This window comes from Protopterus annectens, chromosome 1.part0 (genome assembly GCF_019279795.1).
Source record: "Protopterus annectens isolate FY-2018-M chromosome 1.part0, PAN1.0, whole genome shotgun sequence".
NCBI classification, from domain to species: domain Eukaryota; kingdom Metazoa; phylum Chordata; order Ceratodontiformes; family Protopteridae; genus Protopterus; species Protopterus annectens.
The window spans coordinates 458,365,791-458,379,764 of record NC_056725.1 but is presented as its reverse complement, the minus strand read 5'-3'; the positions used below and the strand labels follow the sequence as shown (position 1 = coordinate 458,379,764).

The 13,974-nt window shown below is 44.9% G+C and overlaps 1 protein-coding gene across 1 annotated transcript in view; it reads right to left on the bottom strand.

Annotated features, from left to right (window-relative positions):
- Positions 1-13,974, bottom strand: part of RSPH9 (radial spoke head component 9) — a 332,390-nt gene that overhangs the window by 194,837 nt on the left and 123,579 nt on the right. The window contains exon 3 of the mRNA XM_044060420.1: positions 10,577-10,706. Coding sequence (XP_043916355.1) covers positions 10,577-10,706 — 130 coding nt within the window. The remainder of the gene's footprint in view (positions 1-10,576; positions 10,707-13,974) is intronic.

The following is a 13,974-nucleotide window of genomic DNA, read 5'->3' as shown; positions in this document are numbered from 1 at the left end:
AGCATGCATCCCTGACATAAATGGGTTGAGGACGTCGCCTATTCTGACTTAATTACATTAGGTAATTTGATTTATTTATTTTATTTTATTTATTATTTGTTAACCGGGAAAGTCCGACTTAGAACGAAGCCAATTTTCAGCGGAGGACCGGGGAGAAAGGCTCTAGATGCATGTCTTTGTAATGTGGGAGGAAACCGCAGCACCCGGAGGAAACCCACACGAATGCAGGGAGGACATACAGACTCCACACAGAAGGCACCCCAGCCGAGTATCGAATCGGAGAACCTCTTGCTGAGAGGCAACAATGCTACCGCTGCACCACTGCGCCATCCAATTTGGTTATGTTGACTATAATTAGAAGTTATGTACTCACCATAACGTTCCATCTGAGTAGGTGTATTCATTTGTCTGCAACCTGTGGGTTATGGATCCGATATCGGATCCGAACCAGCATGGTTTACCAGCTATGGATCCAAGCTCTCAGCTCCTCCCCTCACCCATAATGCCCTGCTCTACCCTCATGACCTCAGATCGAGTTTGCCAAAAGCAAGAACACCCTGAAAAGGGTAACACAACATATGCAGGAAACTGAAAGGCCAGGGGGATAGGAGGGCGGGATGGTTGCAGACAAATGAATACACCTACTCAGATGGAACGTTATGGTGAGTACATAACTTCTAAATCTGAAGTAGGATATTCATTCGTCTGCAACCTGTGGGACAGAGTCCCCAGCTACCTGAATCTTGGGCGGCCATCATGGAAGGATATTCCGGAGCACCGCGGAGCCAAATGATGCTCTACCCCTAGATGCAAGATCCAACTTGTAGTGGGAAATAAAGGTATGAGAGGAAGCCCACGTGGCTGCTGCACAAATATCATCTAGAGGAATCCTAGCCTTAAAGGCTGCCGAGGTAGAGACTGACCGGGTTGAATGGGCATGCACACCCTCTGGTACGGGCCTTCCTGAAGCTTGATAAGCCAATAAGATACACTGTGAAATCCAGCGAGATAGTGAGACTTTAGAAATTGGTTTGCCCAAATTAAATTTAGCAAAGGAAATGAACAACTGGTCGGATTGCCTATGACCAGCCGTCCTGTTTAGATAAAATCTAAGTTGCCTGTGAACATCTAAGGAGTGAAGCTTGTATTCACCTTTGTTTTCATATTTAGGAAAGAAAACAGGGAGGTTAATGGATTGATTAATGTTTTCTTCAGAAGCTACTTTAGGAAGAAAGGACGGGTTGGTCCTGAGGTAAACACGGTCCGGATGAAAGACCAAGTAAGGAGGTTTAGCTGATAATGCTTGGAGCTCTGAAACTCTCTTGGCCGAAGTAATGGCTACTAAGAAGGCAGTCTTGAACAACAAGAATTTCAGATCTACCGTAGCTGCCGGCTCGAAGGGGGGGGGGGCGGTCAAGGCCTGAAGAACTAAGGAAAGGTCCCAAGGAGGAACCGCTTGTTTTACAGGGGGCCTGAGAAGAAAAGTACCTTTAAGGAAAATTTTACACAACTTGGCCGACATCAGAGGATTGGAGTCATGACCAATGTGATAATGTGAAATTGCTGCAAGTTGTACTTTGACCGTGGAACTGCTGGCACCATCGTTAAAAAGAGTGGTTAAGAAATCAAGCACTACAGGGAGAGGAACTGTGAAGGGGTTTAGGCCTTGCCGCTCCGCCCACAAAGAAAACCGTTTCCACTTGCTACGGTAGACTTTCCTAGTGGATGGTTTATGAGCTGCCACCAGGATCACCTTAACAGGGGACGAAATACCAGGAGTCCTGATCAAGAGTGGAACTGGAGCAGCCAAGCGGTCAGCTTCAGGTTGTCCAGGTTCGGAGGAGATAAGCGGGATGGGTGGGATATCAGATCCGGAATGGGATCTAGAATCCAAGGAGGATTCACAGAGTGAGACCTTAGGAAGGGGAACCAGATCTGTCGAGGCCAAAACGGAGCAATGAGAATCATTCTGCACCCCAACCGAGAGGCTTTCTGAAGAACTTGGAGCATCAGAGGCAAGGGGGGATAAGCATAAAGAAGACCGGGTGGCCAAGCATGCACCAGAGCGTCTCTTGGGGAACCTCCTGGAGGAGGTATCAGAGCGAAAAAACTGTCGCACTTGGTGTTTGAGGGAGAGGCAAAAAGATCGCAAGAAGGAGTTTCCCACCGTGCAAATATGCGTTCCGCTACTTGAGTATTGAGAGACCACTCGTAAGGGGTGAGAATGGTGCGACTGAGCTTGTCCGCCAGGATGTTGGACCGACCCGGAATGTGCGTTGCTATGAGAAAGCGGTTGGTGGAGATTGCCCATTCCCAGACTCTCATGGCTTCTCGACAAAGAGGGTAAGACCTGGTTCCTCCTTGCTTGTTGATATACCAGACAACCGACATGTTGTCCGATTGAATCGCAATTGTTCCCAAGGGAAGAAAGGCCTGAAGTGCTAGCAACACTAAGAGCACTGCTCTCATCTCTAGAACGTTGATATGCAGTAAGGTCTCTGAATCGTTCCACGTGCCTTGGACGGTCTGGCCTGCAAAATGCCCCCCCCCCACCCGAGGCGAGAGGCGTCCATGGTCACCGTGGCGAGAGGGGGAGAAAGCACAAAATGGGCGGCCTCCGTGGAGATCTGGAGAGTGAAGCCACCACAGGAGGGACCGCTTGCAAGCCTTGCTGATCGCAATGGGATGATGCATAGGAAGAGCAAGGTACGACCACTGTACTAGGAGTGTCCACTGGAGGATGCGCATATTGAATCTGGCGAGAGGAAGAAGTGCTATAGCAGATGCCATGGACCCTAGAGCCCTCAGGACCAACTCCGCCGGAACTGAGCTTGAGTGGAAAATGGCCCGCACCTGGAGCTGCAAATTTTGAACTCTGTCTGCAGTGAGGAAGGCTTTTAAACTCCTTGTGTCTAACCTGGCACCTATAAAATCTATGAACTGCGTGGGTGCTAGGTTGGATTTTTTTGTATTTATAGTGATGCCCAGACTGGGAGCAAGATGGAGGAAGGAGTCTCGCGCCAATAGTAGTAGATGCCTTGTTGGGGCGGTAAGGAGCCAGTCGTCCAGGTAGGGAAAGACCTGCACCCCCTGAAGCCTCAGGTGGGCCGCTACCACTGCTAATACTTTGGTGAACACCCTGGGGCTGTGGTGAGACCAAAGGGAAGGACCCGGAACTGGTAGTGACTGGCTCCCAGCCGGAAGCGGAGAAACCTCCTGGAGCGCCTGTCCATTAGTATATGGTAGTACGCATCCTTGAGGTCTCTGGAGCACATCCAATGATTTTCTCCCAGAAGGGGGAGAATAGATTGCAGAGTGACCATTCGGAACTTCTCCTTGGGAACTGCCAGGTTCAAGAGAGAAAGGTCTAAAATTGGTCTTAGATCCCCTGTCTTTTTTGGCACTAAAAAGAACCTGGAGTAGAACCCTGATCCGATCTGGTCTGGGGGGACGGGCTGGATGGCTCTTTTCTTTAGCAGATGGCCAATTTCTGCCAAAGCAGCCTCCCGTTGACCGGGTGGAACGTCGGGGAGGGACTTCAATTTTGGCAAGTGACGAAAGGGGATACGGTATCCTCTGGATATGATCTGGAGAACCCAGCGGTCTGATGTTATGGACTCCCATGCCGCTAGGTGCTCTGAAAAACGTCCCCCGACTGCCTCCAGAGTGGAGCAGCCGGGCAACCCCTCAGGGTTGCTGCGCGGGCCGTTCAGAGAAGGGTTCTCTGGACCCGAAGTTCCTGGGAGCCCCTCTGCCTCTAGGGCGGCGTCCACCCTGTCCTCCTCTGCCACGGAAGGACTGGTTGTCCGGAGCAGGCTGGGATTGCTGCGACTTCCGGAACCACATCTTCTTCTGCCCCTTTTGGTTCCTAGAATAGGGCCTCTGGGGTGCAGAGAAGTGGATTCCGACGGCAGACAGCGTCTTCCCGTCCTTCTCGCTCTGGGTCAAAGTGTCGCGAACAGTCTTGCCAAAGAGGGCAGAACCATCGAAGGGGGCGTTCACAAATGACGCTTTGAAGGGCTCTGAGAAATCGCAATGACGGAGCCAGGCCTGACATCTAGTAACTAGACCTGCCCCTGCGGCTCTAGCGGCGCCTTCCGTAGCATGGGAGAGTAGCCGCATAGAGGTATTGGTAACGGACCTGAGAGTGGCCATGCGGGTGGAGTGCAGCACTTTGTCCTCCTCCGACATGGACTCTGGGGGAGATGCAGCGTATTCTTTAATAAGATCGTGCTGCATCCTAATCACATGTGCCAGGTAGTTCAGCGCCCTTACCGAGAAGGTCGCTGAACTGAACATCCACTTCCCCAAGCGGTCCATCATCCGAGACTCCTTGCTCGGCGGATGGACTGAGGGACTCTCCTGAGCAAGTTCCCTCTTGGTGGCCGCCGTCAACATGGCATCTACCGGAGGCCCCTTACTCCAATGGGCACGGTCAGCCGGGGGACTTAGGATCTGGTCGGGCCTTTTAGGGATTGGCTCCACGGTGTCCGGTTCCTTCCACGCCCTGGTGGTAATGAGGTCCACCATGGGGTCAGCAGGAGGGGACACCCAAGAGGTAGACGGGCCCGCTTCAAATGCCTCCAAGAACACGGACTCGTCCGAGGAAGACTTGGGGGCAGACCACCCCCCCCTTATACGGAGCATTTCCATGATGTCTCCAAATGAGACATCCTCGGGGAGTGACCGTGGGGAGCCTTCCCCTTCCTCCAAATCCGTGTCTTCCGTGACAGACTCGGGGGAGTCAATGTGCCTCCTTTTGCACGTATGCTTGCGAGGAACATCCTCTGGGGGGCTGTCAGAGGACTCCTCGCAAACAGCAACCTGTTCCAGGGGAACAGCTTGGGGCACAGGAGCGGGCTGTCCCAAGGGCCGGATGGTGGAAGCCTGACCCAGTGCAGAGGGAGCACGGGACGGAGCCGAAACAAGTGCCGGGGGTCCGGAGACCCTCAACAGGACCCTCTCCACTACATCAAAAGCCGAAGGGGAGCCGACCTCGACCAAAGGATCCGACAATCGGCTCCCCCTCGGATCCGAGGAGTGGATCGGAGCCGGCGCCGAAGCGATCGGATCCGAAGGGACAGTGCGCTCCGACACAGACGGCGCCGAAGGAGCACTGATCCCCCCAATCCGAAGCTCGGATCCAGGCTCCGAGAGGTCGGATCCGATGCACTCGAGGGCAGGGTCGGATCCGAAGTACCAAGTACTATCGGCGCCGACCCACCCCCGGCTCCGAAGCTGCTCGGCTCCAACTGCTCCGAACCCGGGTAGCGGGTCGGAGAAGGAGCAATTGGCTTGAAAAGGGGTCGAGCTCCCCCCCAGAGGGGGGGGAGGCAAGAACACTCCCATCTGCATCTGGGCCTGGATGAACCTTCTCATCATCCGGTCCAGATCAGCGTCCGACAGGCTGTAAGTTGATCTCGAAGAGGCTACCGAGGTAGGCCTTGAGTTCCTCCTCGATAGCCTCGACGGAGATTGGGTCTCCTCCTCCTCAGGTCCCGGTGAAAAACACGCTGGAGACCGGAGCCGAGGAGGAGGAGAGCCAGCAGACAAGGAAGCCGGGGAAGAAGCCCGCTTGGCTGGCGGGGCCGAAACAGAGGTCTTGGCCTGCCGCTTATGGTGCTTCTCCCTCCGGTCCTTCTTCCTAGCTTCCCACTCCTCCAAACCAGTAAAGGGAGGTTGAGTCCCAGGAGGAGGAGGGGGAGCCGGAGAGGGAACAACCGTGGAAACGGTTACCCCCGAAGGAGCGGAGGCCAGAGCCGAGTCCAGCGGCAAGAGACCCGCCAAAACAAGCTTGGACCTCCACTCCTTCAAAGCCCTGGGGTTGAACCCTGCACAAATGGAACATCCAGATGTGAGGTGTTCAACCCCCAGGCATCTAACACACCGAGTGTGGCCATCAGCTGGGGAAAGCTTATGGCCACACTCGGAGCACTTAGAAAAAATAGCTTTGGGCTGCTCAGACATCCCAAAAGCAAACTAACTATGTTACTAGAACTAAAAAGTAAAGTAACAAAAACCACTCACAGGCCCAAGCACACACTACGCTACCAGCGAGGGGAGGGATATTAAAATAAAGTTTTAAACACTAAAAAAAGTAATAATATAATAGGGAACCTTACACTTTCACACAAATTTAACAAAAAATTTTTAAATTTAAGCACTTAGCTACAAGAAAATATCACTTAGCTGGAGAGCTGGAAAAACACAATCTGGTCACCATGCGTGGCAAACGAGATCTGAAGTCATGAGGGTAGAGCAGGGCATTATGGGTGAGGGGAGGAGCTGAGAGCTTGGATCCATAGCTGGTAAACCATGCCGGTTCGGATCCGATATCGGATCCATAACCCACAGGTTGCAGACAAATGAATCTCCTACTTCAGATCAATATTTTACACTGTCAAGTGGCTAGCTCTGCCACTTCGTGGAGTCTGTGATCTGTGTTCTCCTATCTAGAGGATACTGTAGATTATAACAGATGCCCAAAGTGGTTAGTCTGCACAATTCTTCCACCTGTAGGGCACCAGCTAGAGCCTGTGCTGCTGCCTACAACTCCATTCTTGAATTGGTTTGAGGTGGAAAACATTTTTTTGGGAGATGAGAGGAGCCCTACAGAGCCACAAGCAGAACACACAAACTCCATGCAGGCATTAGCCGGAGGTCATGATCAAACTTTGTACCTTGTGCATGGGGGGGGGGGGTGAAGACCTTAACCATTATGTTAACAAACAAAACATACAGTGCAATGAAAAAGTATTTGCCCCCTTCCTGATTTCTTATTTTTTTGCATATTTGTCACACTTAAAGGTTTCAAATCATTTATTATTTATTATTTATTTCCAGTTTGATAACCGGGGAAGTCCACTGGGCCTGAAAGCCTGTTTTCAGTGGAGGCCCGGGGAGAAAAGCTCCATAATAATAATACATTACACACATAACACTCTGTGTTCTAACAGCATAACACCTTTAACAATTTCCAAAAACATAGTACATTTGGCAGTATACATAAGAAATTAATATTTTTATGCGACTGTATTGTTAGCATAGAAGAGAAAGATAAAAATAAATTATACATAGATCTTGAATGCAAGAGAAGTAAAACAGAGGAGAAGTGAAGGAGATGCAAAGAATTTAAGATGCAAAGAATTTAAAGGAGAAGAGATGCCAGGAGGAAGATAAAAAAAAAGAACAGTTAGACTAAGATTCATTTTATGTTTGAGTCTAAAAGTACATCTTATGAAAAAGGCAAAAGATACATTTGTGAGACTAGACATGCATGTAGGCAGTGGGGAGGAGAAGATTTAAAAGGAATAAATAAGAGTTTAAGCAGGGGAGAGAGAGGAGATAAAGAAGTAGAGGGAGGGGAGCTGAGGGGAGAGTTTGAAGAAGAGGGACCGGAGGGGGAAAATTGGAACTGGGATGTAATAAGATCTAGGTAGGAAGTATACAATTACATTTCCAGTTTTGGGAGAGGTGAGAATGGAGAAGAGATTTGAATTGTTCATAGCTTGTAGTGACTCTTAGAAGGGAAGGGAGCAAGTTCCATTTTTTTGCTGTAGTATAAGAAAGTAGGAGGTGGCCAGGAGGTCATCAAACAAATGTAAATATTAGACAAAGATAACCCAAGTAAACACAAAATGCAGTTATGTGATGATTTTATTTATTAAGGAAAAACAACTATCCAAACCTACACGGCCCTATGTGAAAAAGTAATTGCCCCCTAAACCTAATGACTGGTTGTGCCACTCTTAGCAGCAACAACTGCAATCAAGCATTTGCAGTAACTGGCAATGAGTCTTTCACATCGCTGTTGAGGAATTTTGGCCGACTCTTCTTTGCAGAATTGTTTTAATTTAGCCATATTGGAGGGTTTCTGAGCATGAACTGCCTTTTTAAGGTCATGCCACAGCATCTCAATTGGATTCAAGTCCGGAATTTGACTAGGCTAGCTATTCAGCGGTGGACTTGCTTGTGTGTTTTGGATCATTGTCCTGCTGCAGAACCCACTTCAGCTTGAGATCACAAACTGATGGCTGGACATTCTCCTTTAGGATTTTTGGTAGAGAGCAGAATTCATGGTTCCATCAATCACAGCAAATCATCCGGGTCCAGAAGCAGCAAAGCAGCCCCAAACCATCAGACTACCACCACCATGTTTGACTGCTGGAATGATGTTCTTTTTCTGAAATGCTGTGTTACTTTTATGCCAGATGTAATGGGATGCATACCTCCCAAAATGTTCAACTTTTGTTTCGTCAGTCCACACAATATTTTCCCAAAAGTCTTGGGGATCATCAAGATGTTTTTTGGCAAAAGTCAGACGAGCCTTTATGTTCTTTTTGGTCAGCAGTGGTTTTCACCATGGAACTTTGCCATGCATGCCATTTTTGTCCAGTCTCTTTCTTATGGTGAGTCATGAACACTGACCTTAACTGAGGCAAGTGAGCCCTGTAGTTCTTTAGATGTTGTTCTGGGTTCTTTTGTGACTTCTTGGACGAGTCGCCGCTGCGCTCTTGGGTAATTTTTGTAGGCCGGCCACTCCTGGGAAGGTTCACCACTGTTCCATGTTTTCTCCATTTGTGGATAATAACGCTCACCATGGTTCGCTGGAGTCCCAAAGCTTTAGAAATGGCTTTGTAACCTTTTCCAGACTGATAGATGTCAATTAATTTGTTTCTCATCTGTTCCAGAATTTCTTTAGATCGCGGCATGATGTCTTCCTTTTTGGGATCTTTTGGCCTACTTCACTTTGTCTGACAGGTTCTATTTAAGTGATCTCTTGATTCAACAGGTCTGGCAGTAATCAATCTGGGTGTGACTAGTGAAATTGAACTCAGCTTTCCCAAAAATGTGATTAACCACAGTTACTTCATGATTTAACAAGGGGGGGCAATTACTTTTTCACATAGGGCCATGTAGGTTTGGATAGTTTTTTTTTCTTTAAAAAATAAAATCATCACTTAAAAACTGAATTTTGTGTTTACTTGGGTTATCTTTGTCTAATATTTATCTAATATTTAATTTTTTTTTTATGATCTGAAACTTTTAAGTGTGATAAACATGCAAATAAATAAGAAATCAGGAAGGGGGCAAATACTTTTCATTGCATTGTAAATATTTAAAGTCTAATACTGTACTCTGGCCAACAATTAGTTCCAGTCCAGAAGGCATGGTCCACAACGAAAAATTCCTTTTTTAAATTTGGTTTAGCCACTTGTGAACCATTTTCTATAACTCAAAACTCATACGTACTGATTCCATTTCAGATTTTCTTCTTGTACAAGAAACGTATCACACTGAAGACGGTTGCCATGGTCATTCAGGTCACAGAAAGGGAATATCTGGTGCCAATTTTGTCTCCCAGAATTATGTATAATGGACACAGACTGCAATTTGTGTCAAAGGTGTATGATTTGAAGGTAATTACTTATTACACTCTAACACTAAATGACCAGATTTCATTCCTGTTATGTACAAATATGCAATGAATAATTTTTTCCAAAGAATTGTATATTACTTATTTGTTTTAATTCAGGTAACCTAGTAAGATGGTAACACAGAGTATCTTTATCATAGCTGACCTGCAAGCACATGAAAACTTAAGCACTTGATTGATGTTCCAAAGTATGCACATGATAATGAAAGAATTCAAATGCATGTCTCCAGCTACGGAGCCCACTGCCTTAACCACCATGTTACAAAGTCAGCAATATGAAAAGTGTATGAGATGGACTGCTGCTGTTGTTTAATTAACACTGTTAAGTAGTCTGGTTATCACTCCATGTTTCACAGAATAATGGTGTTGAGTCTTAAAGTATAATGGCACACCATGAAGTATGTGGCATACAGAACCTTACAATGGAAGCTATACAAAATATATTTTTTGAAACAAGTATGTGGTCATACAACTTAACTTTGCTTTAGCTATACATTTATTTTTCACATACAAGGCAGTAGTGCCTTATTTGTGTTTTCTAGGTCATCTGCACTTACTTGTACTGTTATGTTCTCCAGCAAAGGCAATAAGCCAATAACATCCCAATATTCAACAAATCTGTGGTCTACACATCAATGGTTCATTTTCCAAATAGCAAATGAGAAGCAATGGCCCCTAAACATACAAGCATCTACACACTACCTGCATCAATGTCTGCAATGGCCAGATGTTTACTGGCATGGTACTCAAAGAACTATCATCTAAACATCAGGATGTAATTTTCTATCCAGAGTTTTCAGTGCCCATAAGGAAGCAAAGAGAGTTAACAAATAATGTTACATAATTAAGCGTATGGATCAGTTACTGTAACTTCAACTACCAGCACAGGTCAGGCAACATACAGTAGGTCACTGCTTACTCAATCTTTCCTACCCTGGTTACTCCTTCATCAGTATGGACCTCATTAACACACCTAGTTAATGCAAAAATTGACACGATCTTGAAGACAGCATGTCACCACCTATAACTGGACGTTTTATTAAATACTGGCACTGAGCAAAGTAACCTAATTACTTTTAAATTAAATGAAAAAGGAAAAAAAAACATGCTCTTCATACCAGATGACAGTGCTTACATTACCTTGGAAACTGCGATTTTTCTCCACCTGACTGAGTGGGGTCTTGAGATAAGCCCCTCGAGGTACTACTGCCACATCCCTGTCAATCACTGCTATAGTAGCTGCTAGGCGGGTCTCTTCCTTACATTTTACCTATAAAAATACAGATATATCACCAGAGTCATATTGTCTTGCAAACTATTTCTTGTTTTCTTTCCCTTCTTTTTGGCTATGCTGATAAATAAGACTAAACAGTTTGCTTACTCTTGGGAATATAAAAAGAAATTCACCACTGTATGGCTAATGTTATGTATATTAAAGTATAATGTCCATACCATATGCATATCACTGTACTTAATTTCAAAATGCAATAGGTTCATAGGTTCATAGTTCAATGAATTGCAACTACACATTGTTAATGTATGGCATAAGCCACAGAATGGGATGATCAATTATGCAAAAGTATAGACAAACACACAGCCATACACACTTCTGTAATAAATGCAAATTACTTTTCTAATCTGTTTATCTGCATTTGGATAACTGACTGATCTCTAACTGTTCATCATCATGCAGTGTTTCTGTGGTGGGTTGTCTATTAATGTGAATCTGTATTTTATTACACTTCCATGTATAAAAATCAGCCATTTCTGCTTGTTAATCATACCATGCCTCATCTGTCTTAAATAAAAAACCTGGACTTAAGAACTGAGTGTCTGAGAGCTTTTTTACCAAAACGGTATTTTAATAACAGTCTTAAGGAACAGACATAGTGGCTAACCCATTTCTCACACAAGACATTAACCCAAAGATGCTAACCTCAGCCACAAGGAAAACTCACTTCAAAGACATCGACGAAAACCATACAAGAGTCTAAAGCTGGTTTCACTTCCCCTAGAGACACACACACACACACACACACACACACACACACACACACACACACACACACACATGCACACGCACACGCACACGCACAAGCACAGGCACACACACGCACAAGCACAGGCACACTCAAACAAACACACAGAGACGCACTTTATATGCATTCCAAATCTTCAGTAACACTATAACAAGCACTGTAGGACAAGCACCATAATAAAAGTAAAAAAATTTGCAACAACACAATGACAGGAGAAAAATGCCAATAAAGCTTTTTTGATTCTCGAAGATTCTGTAGGATAAGAGCAATGGGTGGAGGGAGCTTTACTGTGACAGTGACTTCTGAACATCTACTGTTATGGTAAACATACTCACATAACTGTTCTGGCTTCATCAGGGAGGGTAATTGTAACAGTAAATTACAATATTTAGGTAGAGCCCCATGCAGTACACATTTTTTGATAGGCAGAAATATGAAACAATATGACACAAACAATGGTAAGTAGACCTATATGCCATATAGACTAATGAAAATGCTCAAACGTAGACTAGCATAAAGGAGCAAGTGGATATTAACATGTTGCTAAAGGAAAGTGGCATCTTTGCCAAAAATAAGCCATTAGTTTTGCAAATTTGCAAATAATTATAAAGCTACCTCTCAAATACTCTGATTTTGCCTCACATTTTTGGTCTGTTCTTCATAAAATTAGTTTTTCTAGCAAACTGTTGAGGATTGAAGTTACAAATGTTCATCTGCAATCCAGGAAATTCTTATGTTTTTCAATGTCTCCATAGAACTTTCAGTTTTTTTTGTTTTGCTTTACCACTTGGTCTTTCTACTGCTTCAAGGGCATTCAAAAAAAGTGCCTAGCTCCAGTCATTGATTTCTGCAGGCTTCATACTAGTCAATATTTCTTTATCTAGACAAAAGAAGGTGCGCTTGATTTAGACTCAGGATCAGATCTTTCTGGGATAGAAAATCAACACATTGTCAATGACAGTTTTTCTTCCGTAAAACAAGGTTCTTTTCCTGTTAGATTATTTTCATAACCTTCTTACCTTGGATATGACATCTGCAAGGGAGATTCTCAGAGTTCTGGGCTACATGTCATCAGTGATTCCTATGCTTACTTATACCATACTCCATATCAGAAATGCACAATGGTATCTGATGTCTGTTTGGACTCAGCATTGTCATCCACTAACCTTCCAAATTCCTCTGTTGCCATTCTTCAAAAAGGAACTTTTACAATGGACCAACCAGATTTCACTCAATCCAGGAGTGCCTTTTCTCGTTCTTTACCCTTGCCAAGATTTGTTCACAGGAGCTTTGGATCTGGCCTGGGGTGTTTATTCCAGGGATATCAGGGTCTAAGGGATATGATCTTAAAGGAAAGAAAGGAGCACAACAATATAAAGGAGAAGAAAGCACTTACTTTAGCTCTTCAGTCTCTGCATTACCTCTGTACTATAGACCCTCTTCAGATAATCACAAACGCCACAGTTATGTGGTATATCAACAAGAAGGGTGGTACCAAGTCCTATCGCCTCTGCAGTTTGGCTTTGATAGCTTGGGAAATGGCAATTCAATGGAAACATTTTCAATAGGCTCTGTTCATACCCACAGGGAAAAATATAGTAGCAGATTATTTGAGCAGACTCTCATGGTTGAATGCTAAAGAGAGGTCTTTCTGGACTTTGTCCATTGGTGGGGTACATCACAGATGGACCTTTTTATCTCCATACACAACAGACAGCTCAGGCTGTTTTGTTCAAAATTACAATGCCTCAACAATGGAAAATGGATGCCCTGAACTTTCCTTGAACAGGAAGTTCTTTTAGGCTTTCCCTCCACTTCCTTGGATTCCAAAAGTCCTGAAAATCAAGAAGGACAAACCAAAAATATTGCTAGTGACTCACTTGTGGCACAGGAAGCATTGGCTCCCCTTCTCTTTGAACTGGCTAGGGGCAATCATCAGAGGTTACCTTACAAGATGGACTTACACAAAACAAAAGCTCATTAATTCACCCCAGTCTGCAGACTTTGAATCTGACTCTGAGTTTAAGAAATTTTGTAACTTTTATGCATCAATTTTCTGAGGACATGCTTAAAGTTTTATAGTAGACTAGAAAACTAAATACTAGGAAATCGTATGTCTCCAAGTGGAAAAGATTTTCCATTTGGCACAATAAACAGAATCAGGACCTTTACCAGACAGTTATTCCTAATATTCTGGCTTATTTGTGTGCGTTGATCAATCCTGGCCTGGCATTCTTTTCTTCTAAATCACATCTGTCAGCCATTTCTGCCTACCTACCTTTGGATCTACCAGTATCATCTTGATTTGACGTCAAACAGTTTTTGTAAGGTGTCCTGCATATTAGACCACCAAGAAGGGCTATCCTTCCTTGTTGGAATTTGAACTATATTGTGGAAAAGCTTACATTACACCCTTTTGGGACTACTGCCTCTGTTTCTCTTAAGTTTTATAGTTGGACAATTATGCTGTTGGTGGCTTTGATGTCTGCTAAAAGAGCA